The sequence below is a fragment of the Lissotriton vulgaris genome, chromosome 2_1 (assembly GCF_964263255.1).
Source record: "Lissotriton vulgaris chromosome 2_1, aLisVul1.2, whole genome shotgun sequence".
In the NCBI taxonomy this organism is placed as follows: Eukaryota; Metazoa; Chordata; class Amphibia; order Caudata; family Salamandridae; genus Lissotriton; species Lissotriton vulgaris.
In genome coordinates this window covers 319,022,047-319,041,803 of record NC_141687.1, presented here as the reverse complement: position 1 = coordinate 319,041,803, position 19,757 = coordinate 319,022,047, and the positions used below count along the sequence as shown (strand labels likewise).

The 19,757-nt window shown below is 43.4% G+C and overlaps 1 protein-coding gene across 3 annotated transcripts in view; it reads right to left on the bottom strand.

Moving 5' to 3' along the window:
* The window catches only part of CTNS (cystinosin, lysosomal cystine transporter), a 397,045-nt gene that overhangs the window by 110,525 nt on the left and 266,763 nt on the right, over positions 1-19,757 (bottom strand). For all 3 annotated transcript variants that reach the window (XM_086955022.1, XM_086955024.1, XM_086955023.1), the window contains 2 exons: positions 13,002-13,101; positions 12,786-12,905 (listed from right to left, as the gene is read on the bottom strand). In XM_086955022.1, coding sequence (XP_086811148.1) covers positions 12,786-12,905; positions 13,002-13,101 — 220 coding nt within the window. The remainder of the gene's footprint in view (positions 1-12,785; positions 12,906-13,001; positions 13,102-19,757) is intronic.

Below are 19,757 nucleotides of genomic sequence, written 5' to 3'. Positions count from 1 at the left end.
TGAATGGACTCTTGTCCAAAGGCTATCAGTTTCTGGCAACGAATGCATTGCATCATCAGATTCTTAAGTTCTGGTTGGATATTTCCAACCATTGATGCTTGCATTGGTGGTGCTGTTGGTTGAGAAGAAGTGCTGGGAGCAGAGCCCTTCTCCTCTGATGATCTTTTCATTACAGCTTTACTCCAATTGTTTGGGTGTATATTCTTGACATGGCGTTCCATGCTAAAAGTTCCAAAGCTGTACTTCTTCTGTGGATCCCCTCTGGAAATTATCGTGTCACAGATTTAGCATGTGACAAAAGGCGCATTTACCTTTTTCTGTCCTTCTGGGAATTTAAAACATTTCCAAACTATGGACTCTTTTGGTGATCTAGGGGTTTCAGGAACAAACTCAGGTTCCTCATCTTCAGAATGGTCAGGTTCCTCATGTTCTAAATGCTCAGGTTTTCATGTTCTGAATACTCAGGTTCCTGCTGTTCAGACATTGCAATAGATTTTTCAGGAGCAAAGTGCTAATGAAAAAAGGTGTTTCTTCTTCGAAAGCAAAAGAAGAATGATGAACATGGGAGGGGTCTTTCAACAATTGGAGTAGGAAGTATTATAAACCAATTAAATCTTGTGTTTTGAGGTCACATGGTTGGACGTAAGCTTACGGAGCGCTTACGTTGCGTTTACGGAGCGCTTGCGTAAGCTAACGTTGCGTTTACGCTCTATTTACGGAGTGCCGACGTCATATTATGATGCGTTTACGTAGTACGCACCCTCGCGAGATTTATAATTGCTTAAATAAAGTTATATATGGTCTTTAAAAGTTTAAATTAATATGTTCTTTGTTATCTCAGATAATGTGTACCTTTCCATTGTGCAATGAATACGTAGATATAACGATTTAAAGTTTATAAAACTTTCGGGGGTAAGAGCTCGAAGCTTTTACGGTGCGCGGACGGAGCTCTTACGTTGCGTGCACGTGTGATGTACCCTTGCGAGATTTGTTACTACTTCAAAAAGTAATATACTGTTATTATTAGGGGTCTCCTAACTAACTTAGAAGTGGTAGCTCATTGACTGTCTGCTTTCAGAGAGCTGTCCGGGCTAAGAATGAATGGCAACACGTCCTGCACCTTCTTCTTTGCCGAAAATCACATGTAAACTACACTGATAATTGAGACGTAAAAATACAATTGGCACCACAATTGCTCTTGATTTTTAGGCATTCATGTCTATCGTAAAAACACAGGATTTGCTAAATGGGAACCTCATGCGCATGATTAACTCACTCAGAATCCGGGTGGGATTTTGGACCATGCCGCCCCTTTCCGTGGCTGTTCGATTGGCTCTGGCGAAAATAGTTCTATTACCACGATCGTTGTATCACTTCGCAAATTTGCCTATTGTGGTTCCTGTCCAGGTTTTTATTTAATACACTTCTGATATAACTCGTCTGGGGTAGTGGTTGTCGCAGGGTAAGCCTTGCCAGGCTGCAGTTGCTATTGAATGGGGGCGACAATGGTGCGCCAGACATTAAAGTAGCATATTGGTTGGCTGGGCATGACCCAGCCAACCTAGAAATAGACTTTACCATGGACCAGATTAATCGAGGACAGTTGCAAAAACAGGTATGTCTAGAACTTCTGTTCCCCACACAAGTTTACTTCTATTGCAAGTGACCGATACCTAAGATGGCCATGTGCGACACAGTTTCCCCTGAACTCGATGCACTGACAGGGTCTCCCCGCTAATTTAGACACTCTGACAGCAAGGAGGCTGCACAAATGGGAGGAGGAGGGAGTACAGACAGAGAACTCATTGTTAGCAAATGGTACATTAATGTCACTTTCCGACTTCGTTCATGCTCATGGGTTGCCAGAAACTCTGTTTTTAAAGCAAGCAAGTATTCTTCGCTGTGATTGGCAACACTGGGCACCAGATGGGAAGGAACCCAACACACAAGTTACTTCAACCGCAGCACACTATGGGTCACAGTAGACACGTAGTATGCTGACTTTATCATGGACTTCGGGTGCACTGTGGGTCTCACTGGATGCCGTGAAAGTCAAATGGGAGATAGATTTGACCTGAAAGATCACAGACAAGGAATGGAACTTTATGCTGGAATTCCCCCAAAAAATATCCTACTCCCCTCAAAAATCTGCCGCAGCTTGAGATTTAAGTTCATCCAATTCTCTATATTACTTAGAGATTACGTCACACCATGTAGGATTAACAAAATGTTCACCACAGCCTCTAAAACGTGCCCCTGGTGTCGCGCAGTGGCTGCAAACCTGGTGCATATGCTGTGGGCTTGCCCTGCTCTAACAGAGTATTGGTTGGATATTGAGACAACAAAACAGAGTTAACTGCATACGATCCTTGGCGACCACTAGAATCATGTATACTAAGCCGATATCCCCGGCCCAAGGTATCCAGAGTGACAACATGCTTCACAGATATGGCCATACTATTGGTAAAGAGATTGTTAACACCACATTGGGAGTCACCATTGGCTCCACTAGTAGTGGAGTGGCCAGAGGAGATTGCACTTTGCATAAAGAGGAGTAGAGGATTAAGTAAGAAACCCATTTCACCAGACACGTACTGGGCTATAACCCCCAGCCCTTTACACTACCGGACAACAGCATATCACATCTCATTTTGCTGGTATCAAATTGGATAGGCCCTGTCCCGCGCGCCAGCTATTCTACCAAGGGTGGCATCACTACAAACTTACCTGCAGCAATGTATGTTGTGTCCTGTGGCACATCACAAGCACAACCTTAAGCATCAGGTGATGCAGTTTTGTTATGTTAATGAGGGGAGGGAGATCATGTTTGATGTCATTGCACGATCACTACTGTGTAAAATCTGTGAACACAACTCAGTCTGAACTAAGGGAATTGTTGAAAAATTTCAAATGTAGTGGTAAAGCATGATGTTTATACACTGTGCTGTAACACTAGCGCTTTTACCTAAAATGCAATAACGTTTGTGTTAAGAAAAAGCACCCTTCATTACTGTCGCTGTCGTTTTAATACAGCACCTCACAACATAGGGCAATTGAAATATAAAGTACTGGAAGTCGTGTCGTTGAAACCTGAGTCTGACAAAAGAAAATTACCACTACGGAGAGAAATGTATTGGATCAGCAAAGTGCAAACAGAAATACTGAAAGGTCTTAAGGACCACATTAAATACAGTTGTTTTATATGATTTGTTATTATGTGCTCATGTTTGATACTGGGATTCTTTTAGTTTCTGCATATCACTACGGAATGGTTTTATGGGTATACATGTTCCCTTGTAGAACAGATGCATTCATACAAGTATGATTTGAACTTATTTACCGAGGGTTATCAACACGGCAAAACAGGTAGCTTTTTTCATATTTTTAGCGAGTACAGAGGACACATGAGGTAAGCCCTGTTTCTCTCTCCAAAGAGGCAGCTGATAAACAATGAAGGCTCCAAGCAGGGAGTTTGCATCAGGACACTAGAGTTTGGGAATATAACTTAAAATCTACTTGTTGGGGGAAGTAAAATTAGGGAACAGCCACAGTTCGTTTGACCGCCCAAATAAAGGGAGGATTCACTGCTTCCCTGCATGTGTATGCAGAGTAATCACAAGGGTTCATATTGTTCTAGCCTGTAGTCGATACACTGTTCTCATATTGCCATGGCTTTTTATATGGGTTTACATCTCTTGGTTAGTCTGGTACTTGTGAAGGACGGACCGGGCTGCTAAATTTAATAAGTACTGTGTTTTTACAAATGATTCTTTATTAATTATTACGCAGTTCCCAATATGAAAATAAACATATGTTAATATGGCTATTTGGAGATTAGGCAACCTTTATAGGCAGATACCTTCAGTTGTAGTATAACACTTGACTTTAGTACATATTGATTTGTTTCGGATTGATTTAAATTGATCACTAGAAATAATGCTGATATGCAATAAATAAGCATATGCTTGTGATATAAAACATGGATTTTGATTATCTATTTTGTTATGTGCTAATTCAAATTTAGAATTGGAAATTATTGCTTAAATGTAACACATACAAGATAATGTTTTTATCGTTTTCTTTTAATTTTAGTACTTTTTCCCCCTGACGAAAAGCCTCCCTGCCCTGAAATGGACTAGGGATCGCGGGAGCATATGATTGTAAAGCCATTTGTTAATGATGGAATGTACGGAGTTAAGTGGTTACACACCTGGAAGTTTGTCACACTGTGAAACGAAATACTAATAAAATGAATGATTCATGAAAATTGGTACTTTCTCATTATTATGACGGAGGGAATGAAACCAGCAAAGGGGATGGCACTAGAGCGGGCAAGGGAGTTTGTCATGAAGCCAACACGGGCCCTATGGTCCAACTGGAGGCCCCTGCAGATTCTCTAGCCCAAAGGCACACGTGAGGGGTCTTTATTTCTTTAAGTTGTGGACACATTTTAATTTTTTACAGAGCTTAGGGGCAACTGCTGAAAGGATCATCCTCCGGAGCCTCCTCCTGATGAATCAGATGCAGAGCAGGCAAAGATTTTCAGAATACAAAGACCAGGCAGGAAAGCATGGTTTAAGAAGATAGAGTACAAACATTTGCAATTATAAAACATCTAAAGGTGATGGAAAGGCCTTTAAAAATGACCCTATGTTCCATAGACAGTGCAGTGCTCTCTGTGCCCTAAGTGATCAATGTTTTGAAGGTTGCAGTCCGTGTTGGCTGCTAAATTCTGCACCAGCTGTAAAATCGCCTGAAGGTAGATAGACAAACCCTAACACAGGAGTTGTAGCTTGCTACTGCAGAGGCATGCGTCTTCAGTGATGCTTCTTGATCAAGCAAAACTATTGGAGCAGGTGTTAGGGTCCCCCACACATAAAGGTCACCGGGCACTGCCCAATCAATCCACTCTCCCTGCAACAAGACAATGATTCATTACAAACTTTCTAAACTCTCCACATGAGGTGGTCTAAGCCACGTGAACTGAAAGCATGGGAAATAGTGAAAAGGATTCAAGACTAGCAGGCAATCAAGTTCTGAAGTGAAACGTGGCCCTTGTGTGTCTCTGTTCTCAACTCCGAAGCATTACAAAGTATCCAAATGGGCACAGCAAATTTTCTCAATTCGAATTTTCATTGAAAAGCGGTGGCTACGTTTTTTTCCTGTAGCGGACATGGCTCTAGGAAGGGCTTCTACAGGCTTTCTGGAAGCATGTGGTTCTACATCATACCAACTGTTTAGCTCTACAGTGCACCGTGAAGTACATAAGCCATTAGAAAGGGCACTAAGATTAAGTCGTTGGTTGTTCTGATCACATTTATGTTGTCATGGGTGTGAAGTGATCTATGCACGAAAGGGACTCTAGGTAAAAGACAATGTGTAGCATGTCTCCTGAGATCCTACTTCTAGAGTATGAATACATTGAAAGAAGCTGTCTGCAGGGGTCACTATTACAAATACATTTTAATGATAACCAATTTAACATCGCTAACGCCCATCTAAATGTTGCTAAGGAAAAGGAGTTATTCACAGTTAAGGATTCCCTTCAATGGAGCGATTTAGGATTGTATGATAGCAGCTTACATTCAGAAGATGATATTGGGCAATAGCTTGCTCTGGGATTGAGAACTAAAGTAAGTATTAAAGGATCGACGTCAGTCAAGTCACGTTACTATGAAAATAAGAATGAAAATAAATAGCAGCTTTGTGAAATACTACGAATGTCTCTGTAGAACACATCCAACAAGTAGTGTAGAAAGGAAATATAACAATGGTATGGAAAATTCTGAACTAGTATTGGTTCAATTAAGTAAACTTGAGTTGGAATAAGAAACACCATGGCGGGATGCCGACTTTTATGCAGATCCAACTTTTGTGGCTCAAATTAACAAAATAGCCAAGAACATCAAGAATCCACTCTCTGCACATAGAGATTAATGATTAATTGCAGCATAATCTAAATTGGCCTCATTAAAAAGTTAATATTAAAGGCGCAATACAAAACAAGGAAGCCAGGCAATGCCTGCCATAAAAGCCTCTATGTTATGAATCAAGCACAATGTATACTGAAGCACAGGACGAAGGTAAGTATGGAAACTAGTGTCCATAAGTACAGTGAAGCCAGAATTCAGAGAATACCAAAATCTCACACAGTCAAGTTTTATTACATACAGTTATCCAATGCAGCCTTCAGAATGGCCTTGCAATGCCATTGCCTTCTTGCCCTGATTTCAAGGCTCAAGACACAGAGCAGAGGCACCGCCTGGGATTACCCCAAGCAATGATGTAGGGGAGGGATTAGATGGACACATTGGCATATCTATCAGTGCGGTGTATTTTGCCGTGAACTTGTCTGTATAACATATTATGGTGACTGGCTGGCGAGAGAAGTAATAGGTAGGATGAATGCTAAACTAAGTAGTACCAAGCATTGGCATAGCCAATAGGTCTCGCCTTTGGGACCTTATCAGAGATTACAATGCAAGTGCTAAGGAGCTTGCCCCTGCATCAGGGGTTCTGTGGGCTCTAATGTTACACCGCTACATAGTAGATACATTCTTGCCCCAACTACATCTTTAGGTGACTTTGCAATGTCAAATCGTACCCATTTTCATCAGCTGGCATATTATTATAAAGGCTGGAAGAGTTGAAAGTTGGACCTGACTGTAGTGCAGACGCTCGAGGTTCTTGACACACAAATGCACAGTGAATAAAATAACAAATGCCTCAATTTAAAGTCCTGGTTTGTTGGCAGGGTGCAAATCTTGTTTTTCATTTTAAACCTACCCAACTACCCGGAATAAATGTCAAAAAATGTATTTAGTTAAATGCTTTCCAATTTACACTCCTGTATTGCTACTTGCAGAAAGTCCAAAACGAGAGTTGGAATGTATTGCATTTAATGTTAGGAATAAAAAAACGAATGCTAACAAAAACACTAAACAAATCAAACATGGTTTGGATTGTAAGATTCAATACAAAATGATCCTTGGTCTTTCGTTGGTGAGCCTTGGCAGTTGTTTTTAAACGAATAAAGCATCAAAAAATGTTCGTTGGTAAATAAGGTAGCGTTCCCTCCGAGTTGTGAATCTAGCACCGAAATAAAATCATCTGTATTAACAAACAAATACATAAAACTTGCTATAAAACAATAGTTATGGTGTTATTGCTAGCTGTAGTTCTACGAAACGTCAAAATTCAACAGAAGGTGCGTGTCTAGATGTAGTACGCAATCTCGCACAAGTAAAGGAAATGCTATTTTGGTGCGTAAACACCCTCGCAACATGGCGCCCACTGGAACCACAAAAACGTTTATACTAAGAAGACAGAGCAAGGGAACAGAAAACACCTATGCATTAATCTACTCACACCATCCTGGTGCAGATAATTATCATAGCTGTCAAGGTTTCAGAAAGCAATGTGTGACATTTTCATAAGGTCATTGTAATTGTGAGTGACAATTCTATGAGTGACACTTTCTCACAAGCAAAATCTAGCAATGAAGACAATGGAAACATATAGATATTAGAAATTACACCCATATGAGCAATAAAAAACTTTTAGGAGATCTTAAAACTGTGGCTAAGGCCCAGAAATGGAAGGGCGCTAACAAGACTCTTCCTCGTAATCTAAGCTTTATGGGCAAAAACAATATTTCGTAGGTAAACAGCTTCAGTTATGGTCCACCGCAGAACTCAGTCCAAGATTTTTATTAACGTTTCTTGAACACTCACATTTCGTTAACACTCCACAGTCTTACAGGGGAACAACTCATAGGGGCTGGGGGTCACACAGACTGGGAATGCACCTCAATACTAAATATATTTGTAGTTAAAGTGAACGTTTTAAGGATCAGGAGTCCCACCGTTAAAAACAGATTTGCATGTAGATCCTAAAATGCGCCCCTAACTGGGAGAAAATATCACTGGCCCAAACTGTAATGTTGACACCATATACAAATAAAAAAATTTTTTTAGTCCAGACTTCGTCTGTGTGCATATTTAAAGGTACTACACAAAGTTTGAATAACTTGTACATTTGGCTTGAATTTTTTATTTTAGCGAGACCTCACAATTTATGTTTCAGGGATAGGAGGGCTGTGTTAGCAAAACACACACACGGCATGAATCTTTTGATGCCTAGTGACCTGGTGACCAGTGCGTGGAAGGAGGAGGCCAGGCAAGCACTGGCTCCAAACAGGGACACCCCGGCGCGCATAAGATGGGACCTGGAAGATAGGCGCCGCTTTGACACCTGCGTGCGTCACAAGGAAAAACAAGACTCCGCCCGCCTGTGTCTGCCGCAGGCCAATCAGACCATGCATGGCCACAGTCAGACAAGGCGTCACTCCAGGGTTCACGAGGGGCTGTCAGACAGAGTCTGCTATTAATGACACAGACCGAGTTCTCGGCCATAATGATTGCCCGCAGGATTGATCAGAAGTACACTATGGAATAATATTCACATAGTAGATCTGCTCCAGTTGCCGCTCACCCCGCAAATATATCCACGTGCACCAGGGAGGTGACACCGCCCGGTGATAGACCGGCCCGGGAATGATGAGGCGCAGCTGCAGAGTGACTCGACTGGTGTGCTGTGGACTCCGGGGTACTCGAAAGCTGCCGGTAGATTCGGCTCTCAGCGCTGCAACTAATTACATAAAATAATCGCTCCCAGCACAACAACGCGGAGCGGCGCTGCACGTGCTTTAAACAAAGTGCCGCATTGACCGGTGAATCTTAGGGCTTAGAAGACCTGCGGACTCTTAAGCCCCCGAGAATGCCGGGAGCTGCGCGCATTCTCCTGGTTAACCTACTGTGTGGTGCATAATTATAAGTGCTCGTCCACTTGACAGGAGAGGAGGCCTATTAGGCGTGACTTTTCATTTCAGTGCGGTGATGCGGACCACCGCACTGAAATGTGCCAGTATCACGCCTGATGTGTGATACTTGGCAGGTCTGAGTTATTAAATATTACAAAGGGTCTGAAATTCGCCGGATAATTTTTTGTGTCTGCAGAGACTAGTCAGATAGAGGGGGCAGGTGGCCAGCCAGGAAGCAGGCATCGGTGGCAGAGAGCAAGGAGCCTTTACAGGGGGCAGACAAGCCAAGATGGCAAGGGCAGGCGGACAGTAGGCAGAGTTTGTAGAGGGCAGGGTGTCAGGCATTGCAGGAGGAGGGCAGATGGTGTCTGCAGATGGCAGACAGGAAGGGCAGGCATTGTCAAAAGAAGACAGGTCAGGAGCACGCAGTGCCGCAAAGAACAGGCCGTGTTTGTGAGCCCCTCTACCGCCCACCTGTAAGAGCCCGCCCTGTGCCGCGCACATTGACTCTCCGCGGTCGGTTTTCCAGGAAGCCCAGCTCCCGGGGCATCGCTCACATGAAAGGAGGCGGCATCGACCTGCGGCCGGTGGGGGCATCTCTGCGTGCCTGGAGCTGTTGGCAGGTGGCGAACTCGAAGCTGGGGCGGTGTCAGGGAGGCTGGGAAGGGCAGCCGGTGTCAGGGGCAAGAAGGTCACGAGGGGATATGGACTTTAATGTACCTGATACTCAGTGTAATTACAGTCCATCCTCAGTGTGGTATAATAATCTAGTCGGGTTCTTGAGTTAAGTTCAGTGTCCATTGTTGTGAGAATAAGATAGAGCCGGGAAGGCATTCACTAAACTAAAAGTAAAATAAAATTTGACTGGCATTAGCATGACAGCTGCTTCAAGCAACGTTTAAACCTCTGACGGAGGCAGAACGGTGTACTCTGAAAGTGAAATCGGCATGGTATGCTGTGTCCCGTGAGTGCTGGATGGAGGCAGCCCTTCCTAAAGTAACAAGCCCGGCCACGAAAGTGACCACGCTGCGTTAATTAGTAACCCATAACAACAAGAGAGGAATGCGCGCCGCGAAGCAATGAAGATTAGTTTACTGTTTTTGCAAGTGGTGGAGGTTTGCTGTGAAATCAATAAGCGCACGTTTGACGGGAGGCAGCAGGGGGAGGGGAGAGAGGAGGGAGCCTGCGCTTGTTTCCCTTGCGGGAGCGAGCAGGATCCATCTGTCAAAGCTCGCTCCCGCAAGGCAATCGCCAAACGTGCACGCGTTGCCATTGAAGGCAATGTAAAACGTGCACGTTTTTGGCTGAAATGGAGAATCGATTGCTAAAGGTCTCCTTCCTATGCAGCGCACGTGCACTGCATAGCGAAGGGCAGCCAGTGCCATGGGCAAGAAGGTCACAGAGGAAGGATGTGGACTTTAATGTACCTGATACTCAGTGTAATTACAGCCCACCCTCAGTGTGGTATAATAATCTAGTCGGGTTCTTGAATTAAGTTCAGTGTCCATTGTTGTGAGAATAAGATTGAGCCGGGAAGGTATTCACTAAGGTATTCACTAAACTAAAAGTAAAATAACATTTCACTGGCATTAGTATGGCCGCCGCTTCAAGCGACGTATAAACCACTGTCGGAGGCAGAACGGAGTACTCTCAAAGTGAAATCAGCATGGCATGCTGTGTCCTATGAGTGGTGGATGGAGGTAGCCCTTCCTAAAGTAACAAGCCCAGCCACGAAAGTGACCGCGCTGTGTTAATTAGTAACCCACAACAACAAGGGAGGAATGCTCGCCGCGAAGTAAGGAAGATAAGTTTTCTGTTTTTGCAAGTGGTGGAGGTTTGCTGTGAAATCAACAAGTGCGTGTTTGACAGGAGGCAGCGGGGGGAGAGGAGGGGGCCTGCGCCTGTTTCCCTTGCGGGAGCGATCAGGAACCATCCGTCAAAGCTCGCTCCCGCAAGGGAATCACCAAACGTGCACGCATTGCCATTGAAGGCAATGCATAGCGTGCACGTTTTTGGCTAAAAATGGTGAATCGATTGCTAAAGGTCTCCTTCCTTTGCAGCGCATGTGCGCTCCGTTGGCGAGACCTAAAAGGAAGAGACAGACAACGCTACATTCAAGGCCTGAAACTCGAGAACACCTTATATCCAACGCAGGTAAGAGAACCCAAAGATCTACATTTCTGAAAACTACTGAACACTGGATTATTTAGGAGAGCCTTATATTAAATGCATTTAACATTTAATTGACAGCCCATGGAGCCAGAAAAAGAAGCCACATAACCATTTCCCTGTGTTACAAAATGAGTACACAACAACATATCAGCTCAGACATATGATACCATCAACATCCATGAAGCACAGGGAATCTGAGCAGCAGATGATAGTGCGTCCAACTCTGCCTGTTTAGGCTGATACACAACAAAGTATTGTCACATGTGGCTGTATGTGACTGAAGAATGTGGAATGGAGGACCCGTTACAGTTAACTAAACTTAATAGGACCACCTCACCCTCTCTTCTCACCCGTCTGACTAATAAGCATCCCAAAAGTCCCATTTTAATGCCCAGAGCACCAGTGAACTGATAGTAGCTGAAGCAAATGTAACACCGCTTTTAAGCAAATGCTGTGTAACCTCACAAGTGCCAGGAAGGTCACAAACTATTACTCTAAATGAGGCAACATAAATAAACAGATAAGTGTAGGTAAAAGGTCCATAGGTGGTCATGGCAAATTTTGTTAGAATGAGTGACAATGGTCCATTAAAACAAATATGAACAGAAATCAGCCATGTATGGAAAAACTGATCACAATTACAAGTGAATTAAAAATTAGAGGATTCCACTAAGCAGTACAATGTGTAAATAAAAATGTAATCATCCCTTGCATAGGTCTATAGACTAACATGAAAGCTGTTTGGACTTTTGGGATTTTCCCAAAGAAATCCAACCGAAGTTCAGTGAAATGTGAGGCCAATTAAATCCTTCACAAATATGAAGGATCCTTTGAAGATAACATTTATATCTGAAAAGCCTCTCGGGTTTACTGGCTTGTACAAAACACAATTTCTTCTTAAACGAGTCTGACTCAAAAGTGTAATGTGTGTATTTGTTCCTTCTAAAACTAGCAAAAAAACCATCATGAATTTAGCTTTATTTTCGTAACACCGCCTCATGTTAGAGAATCCAAAGGGCTATAATCAATAAATTGTAGAAGGGTAAGTGAGCTCTAGTAAGGACTGCGGGGCGTATACAACCATGTACAGAGTGGATAACAGCGGAATAGAAACCAATTACCCAAAACTACCAAGTTTAAGATCCAGCATCTGTAGTTCCAAAAAACTAACGATCAAGTCTTTTTATACAGAGATGTAAAAAGCATATGAAGAGGTCATCCACCCAAAGCATTTGACAGAATGAATCGCAATAAAAATAACCTCTTCTCTATTCTCCTCCTACATCCCATATTGTGCAAGCCTTGTCTGTAAACACATACAAAGAAATACAAGCCTCCCTTTCTAAACAGTGTCCACTGAATCAGCAATTGAGCCCCTCCTCTCATACGAACACATTAAGAACGTGTGCTGCATTTATTTGTCTCTCTACTGGCAGTGCTCCTGTTCAGTGCTTTATACTGCCACTGCCCACAGAGGTGGGCAAAATTAAAGCACAAAAGAGACCATTACTGGAGCCTCTCGTTCAAAAGACGCTCGATCAAAGTGTACAAGTCTCCTGGATGCACTGAAAATATGTGATGCCGTCCTAAATGTTTCAACCTCTACAAGTGCCTGGAGATTTAACTTCACAAATTGCTATTAAATGTTCTTGCCAGCAGTCTTCCTGCACGTCATGCAAAAGTAATCTGAGGTGCCAGAATGTTTATCACTGCGAGAACTAAAGGACCAGTTTCTCTAAGGAGAGCCAAACAGTAAATAGATAAATAACATACTTGATAGGAGAACACCTACCTCATAAATACAGCACTGGAAGATGACCACAAGTGTCAGCGCCACGGCATGGAGGCTGAAGAAGACATCGTTTGAATCCACCGGGATTACACCATTGGGATAGATTAGAAGAAACTGCTCCTGTACAAAGTGAAGGTAGCTGTATTAGTCTGACGATCTGTCTACACAACACAACAAAACAAAACTTGGGAGAAAATTTAACGTGACTGTTCCTACCTTGACGAATGCCACCCAATACAGTCCTACGTTGAAGACACTGTACGCTATGAAACCCGTCAGGTTTAACGCCAGGTAATCAAAACTGAGCCCAACAACACTGTAAAAACAGGAGGAGTAAAATGTGTTGAAGCCACTTGCAGAGGTAAGTTTACCAGTCTTAATGCTGTCAGTACTTTCAACGCCTTTAAAAACAAGCATTTGCAATGCAATAGGTTTCGCTTTTGCAAGAGTTTGAGCTATTGGCACTGTAAATGACAATGCCTTTTATTTATGTGTTTTGCAAACCTGCAAGCAATGAGTAAACACACACTTTGTACTTAGTTGCTGTTTTCGGGAAGCAAGGCTGGTAGTAAGAGAGACGCAGTTACTGCCAATCTTTCTTCTTGCAAGCAACATCTATAAGTACAAAGTGTGTGTGTACAAGCCCCTTGCATGTTTTCAAAACACAAATCAAAGGCATTGTCATTTACAATTCCAATAGCTCAAATTCTCTCAAAAGAGATTTATTGCATTGCAAAAGCTTGTTCTTGAGCTGCTTCTCCTTTCTCTCATTTTAAGGTGGAGGAGACCATCCTTCTCTCCTTTTAACCCGCAGCAACTCAGCTGATCAGGGACAGTTGTTTAAATATAAAGTATGAAAACGGTTTTGATCAAACACAAACTTGGGAATGTCATTCACCTGCCAATTTCGAACTCTGCATACATCTAAGTAACAGACCAAAAACTGCTGAACGCAGACGGACAGGGACAGCGGCCAGATTCTTCACCACCACATACATCTCTGAGGACAAACGCATCCAGAAAATAGGCGTCACTTTTAAAGTGGGAGACCTCACCTGACGCCCTGAACAGCTTCCACCATACAAATAACTGCATGTACCAGGTACTTTCAGATTTAAATAAATTAAAAAAAATAAACCTGGACTAAAAAAAGCATTTCCTATTTTTCTAGCACGTGTTGCCTGCCTGTTTAATCTAAGAGCTCTGTGTAGGGAGGGATGAGCTTTTTATAGGATAACAAAGCCTAAAGCAAAATGTTAGATATAATGCACAGCTGCAGTCCAACACGGATAATCCTTTTGGAAATTAAGAATTTCTGGCTTTTTCCGAATTCCAAATAGTCTACTTTGAGTCAGATAAACGGCCTAAGTGAATACAGTGGAAGCTTTGAACGCATAGATTTTGTACCACAAAATAAGGGCCACTGCAATTATGTTAAAGCTGGGGGTCAAAATGTTACGACAGGGTTGGCCAATTGTGGCAAAACAGTGGCATCTCATTGGGATCTGAATGAAACGCTGTATTCCGCTCTGTCACCGCTGAGTTTTTTTGTTCTTTTGTCCTTAAGTGTGCGTAATCCGCCCCTGCCTCCTCTTCTCTCCTGTGCTGCTCATATGAAGGAAGAACTTAAAAGAACAAGTGCAGGGTGGGTTGCCCCGCAAGGGACACCGGCGACCCATTCAAACCCACTATCCTTATAACGCGGACGTGTGATTATTTTTCAAATTTACATAGTGGGAGCGCGGCCAGAAGATATCAGCGCGCTGTAAATGAGCACCAGTTAAAATACATGTCATGTGCTTGTTTTTTAGGCACTGGGAGATTCATTTGCCAAGAATCACAGTATTTTTAACCAACGCCGAGACTCGAACCTGGATCTCCAGATCCAAAGTCGACATCTCTGGCCGACACGCCACATCCTCTCTCTGCAGTCTACAGGTGTGTATAGAGAGCACCGTGAGAGCGGCAAATGACAGAAAAACAGGCCGCTTGTGCTTGGATGCGCCTCCGTAACGAAACGACCCAACCCCCTGGAATCACTGTGTGCACTGCCCGGATATAAGGACTCGTAGCGGTAGCAGGACTTAGCCACGTCTCTTTCCTCTCTGATGAGGATCAGGATAGTGATGCGAACAAAAGTGATGGAACCACAACCCAACCATCCTTAGGAAAGATTCTGAAAACGCCATTTTACAATCACTACTTAATCAACAAGCTTTAAAGCCTGCAATTGTCCCGCAGCTTTGGAGAAGTTTAAGAAACCACAAAGGTATCACACATTATTTTTTTTATCACCTCTGTCCTTCATGAGCGAGAGAGGTCAATTCGATGCACACTCTATACCCCCCAGGCGTGAAACCCCCATTGATCTCAATGGGCTTCAGTCATCCCACCTCCCACCCGTGTGTATCAGCCCGGGCTGAGACAGTTTCCCAGGCACACACAGAGTACCCCCATGAATACTTTGTGATAAAGTATGTCCACAATTATAAACAAGCATTTTAAAATTCAATAGGTCTCACCTTTTATTAAGTTGAAGCCATTTGCTTTGCTATACAATACCATTAGCAAAGCAAATGGTTTAACTTAATCAAAAGGTGAGACTTATTGCATTTGCAATGCAAATCGGTCTCACCTTTGGGTCTTATAGGTGTTTAGCCATACATTATATTATCGCACATTACTGCAATGGACTGTGTGGCAGTGTATCATCAACTTCATTCTCTCAACCAACACAGCACCTAACACCGCTTAGATCCCTAGCAGGCTAAAATGCAGACTACTTTAAAGGGTGACGTTTTGTTTCTAAATAAACAATACAGTGAAGCAATGTTCATTGTTCACAACCTACACATGGGGTTTATTGAAAACACATTTATAACAATTACCCAACAATCCGAGGAAAGTTCACGGATTCACAGAGATGGTTATGGGGGTAAAGCGCACTAAAAACATCTGTCGTAACGGCAACAGAGGCCCCTGCAGCCCCTTTGGTGGGGGAGTGAGGGGGTGGAGACGGCCCTATCTCCAGGAGGACTCCTCAGCACATACCTCTGTCTGCTATTTAAAAAGAACCCAGAGTGACCGGTTGAGGACCCATTTCGGCTAATGTGCTCAGAGTGTAATTCCCATTCCAATGTTATTTCCCCTTTCTGTATAAATCTGTCCCTTTACGCCTTCCTCCCCTCGATTTATTATTAATGGAATATGTTAAGCACTGGCTTTAAAATGTATGCAAAGGCGTTATAGGCTGGGGAGGGGCACACATACATGCACTATAAGCAGATGTTGGCGAGGGTAAGCCTGAAGAGAAGTGCACAAAACCAGCTCTATTGTTTACCATGATTTTAGTGCTTCGTTCCTTTGCTTCCCAGTTCCAACCAGCATTAATGCCACCTCTGTCTATCAGCGAGCTTCATTTTTTTTTATTTTACCCAAAGTGGTGGTATTTCTCAATGTTTTCCCAAAACCCTATTAAAAATATACATTGCTTAAAAACGAATTTTAAAATGGAATTGTCACAATATTTCTCTTTCAGTTAACTCACTGATATTTCCAAACGCTGGCACATATGACCTATGGGTTAGAAAAGCATTTCCAAGTGGCATGCTACTGCATTCCGTGTCTATAGCCAGAAGCCAGACCCTGAAGCTTCTACAGCCCTTTAAAGGGGCCGCCGGCTGGCAGGAAAACTTCCACTAAGAGGCGTCATGCTGGGACATCCGTTAGGAGGATAGAGAGGTCAGTGGACAGCCACTTACTGGGGGTCGCCATATGACCACTGCACCGCCCAACCACCCCTTGGCACCACCACCCACCATCTTACAAAGGTGTTGCTTTTGGATGTCGCTGAGTTAGAACCGGTATTGCTGCACCGGCCGGTGAATAACCGGATAAATTAACTGCTTTTTGCTAACTTGCATATATGCGTTCATCAAGTTTCTAGTGAGCGAAGTCTAAGTCTAAATGTTCACTTCGGTTTTGATGTGTCTTTAAAAAATAACCACGAGTGTCAGCAGCACCTGAGCCACTGGAAAGGCTCTCTGAAATGCACACGACCGGAAGACATTCGCCCCGCTCATTTGCCCTTTCCCAGGCCGTGCCAAGGCACCCTGGCAGCATCGAGTTACCAAGGAAGAGACAAAAGGCACTATAATGTTGTGAAGAATAATCGTACACAAGGAGGATTCTTCTCAGATTTAGTCTCATACTTAAACCCCCAAGACCGCACCGCAATGCAGACACAACCGTCAGCTGGAGCTCCGTAACTCGAATGCAGCAGGTATTCTACATACTCAGCGTAAACATCACTCTAGAATCGACAACATTCAGGATGGCTCGAGCACACGCTAGAATCCAACACAACATATAACACCACAGTCTGCTGCCACGTGCCGCAGCACTCGCCATCTCACCGAACGCATCCTTGCTGAGCCTCTGGGTCAGCGTTATGGTCCCCTTGAAGATGAAGAAGAGCCAGAGAGCCTACAGACAGGGCCTCGATGGTCACAGCGCTAGCTAGAACCCACACCATAACTTAATTGCAGGCATTGCTTATGCGATTTGCATGCTTACATGCAATGCGCGTGCATGACTTTAAACACAAACCGTGCACAGCGTGCAGTTGCACTTATCTGTGCAGTAAAGGGGGGGGGGGGGGCTGAGGCGCAGTTCAGGAGCCCAATGGGGCAGCAAATGGTCGCCGGTATTCTGTTAGGAAAGATCACAATCGTAAACGTGATCTAAGAAGCAGGTGACTAATCTAAGCTCGGAGGTTAAAACAAGCACTCGGAAAACAAATGCCGGTTGGCGGCAGTACGCGAAACCGAAACCACAGTTGTAGAGCAGGAGACGTCGTCGCCGTGCGTGTGCACGCTGGCTGCCCCTGCGCAAGCTGTGATGAAAAGACACGCCGAGCCGAGGTAGGGGATGTGTGTGTAAGGGGGGGTTCTCTATGTGTGTGTGCGTGCATGTGTGTATGCGGGGTGGCTTGGGGGGTTCTCTATGTGTGTGTGTGAGTGTGTGTATGCACGGCGGCGGGGGGGTGGGGTTGGGGTGGTTCTGTATGTGTGTGTGTGTGTGCGTGCGTGTGAGTCTGCTTCCAAGGAGCCAAGGGAGACAGGAAGCGCGCGTGACCTGATCCGTTTACGCGCGCGTGCACATCACTTGTCTCCTGTCTCCCTTGACTCCTTGAAACCAGAAACGATCACAATAGAGTTTCGCAGTGCGAAACCTAATAAAGCATCAAAACACCACACTAATAAAAAACCAGGCCAGAAGGGTTTACAAAATGTTATAATAGAATGGAGATAATTATTCCGCACGTCCATTTGATCTTCTTGGGTGTTTTAAAAGGGGGGGGGGGAACAATTATATGGTACCTGCCCCAATCCAGAAACTCTTCTTGGCTGGCTTTCAATGCAAGTTCCAGCAAATTCTTGCAAGAATATACCAATTGTTATAAAAGAACATTTTGCATAAAAGAAAGGAAGCGAAAGTTTCACAAAAATGACAGAATATTGCATTATACTTACTAATAGAGATCAGCAGGGGTTCAAACAAAAAAAAGTGTATAATGGCATAAACAGTCGAAAATCGCTAATCTGGAATGACAAGATCGGAGTAAGCCAAGACTATACTAAAGAGGCGGTTTTCAGGAGGAAAGGCTTCTTAACCCTCCGGATTTCACTCGCTGCTCTGAATATCAGCTTCTCCTTCATCGACCCAGACAGATACAAAATCATCATAGAAGACTTAGTTTTGATGAACGCACTGAACTTGAATCCTACATCACCAACCAGCAACAAGACATGTCCTCCTGATTCATCACCCGTTCTGGTCCTGTGCTAGGATCACTTGATGATTGTTCTGAAACAGTCTTCGCTCAGTCAGATAAGACTCAACCTCTACATTCTCTCCAGACTCTATTGATGTATTGTGTTTGTGGATGAGGCATCTGACGTTTCGATTATTACTGAGGTATCTGATATTGTTAAAGTGATTACGTCTCAATTTGCTGGTGTTTAAAAATGTAAACTGTATATGTTGAACATAAAACTAATAACTTACAGCCTACATACAAACCAACCTAAGTCTTCAAGGCTTTGAGCTGATTTGTAATCACTTCACCTCATCCCATTTTTTCTAACACGCATGACATCAAGAAACCATGATTTTGCCATTCACTCTCAAATCTCTTGTAGCAGGACATGCGTTTGCTTACTCTGACTCCCTCGCGTGAGAAATACAACATTTCTGCTGGGAGCTATCAATCAGCAACACCAACATACAACACAGCCTCAAACAACTTCGCTGTCCTTTTTACATTTTTCCTCACAACATCAATCACCGTAAGAATCTCATATCAACATTTACCTGTCCACACTAACGGACTCACTCTTTCCATGCTACCACTACACATTTACCCACCCCCATAACTCACCCATCATATACTAGGACAATATCACTTCTGGCCCGCATGTCTGTTAGTGACAAGACACACCTACCCCCTCTTTGATGTTTGGAGCAACACTCCTCCCTTTACAGTACAGTGATAGGGTCTAAGCGGGTATTCACCTGTAGCTAACATTTATTCCAACCCTCAACTTCTACAACATAATAGCCATTTCCTACACGTCCTATATGATATCTTGCCGTTTGTTATTGTTATCTCATGGTGACATTGATGATGTTATGTGATTTTAACAGGTTTGTCTCACGGTTTCATAACCATTGGTTTATTGTCTTGCTGTGCATGTTATTGCATACGTTTTCGCAGCTATATAGGCAACGTGTGTTGTATATTACACACACATTCCGAATCATGGTACTCAGTTAACGTACAAAAAACACTAAGCAGCAAACTAATGACTTTATACGTACTTCTACAAGGTTTAAGTTTGCTTGCTCAAATAGTTCAATGGTTTAATTTTACAAGGTTGCCTAACCCTCGATCTTGCTTGATCAATTGCC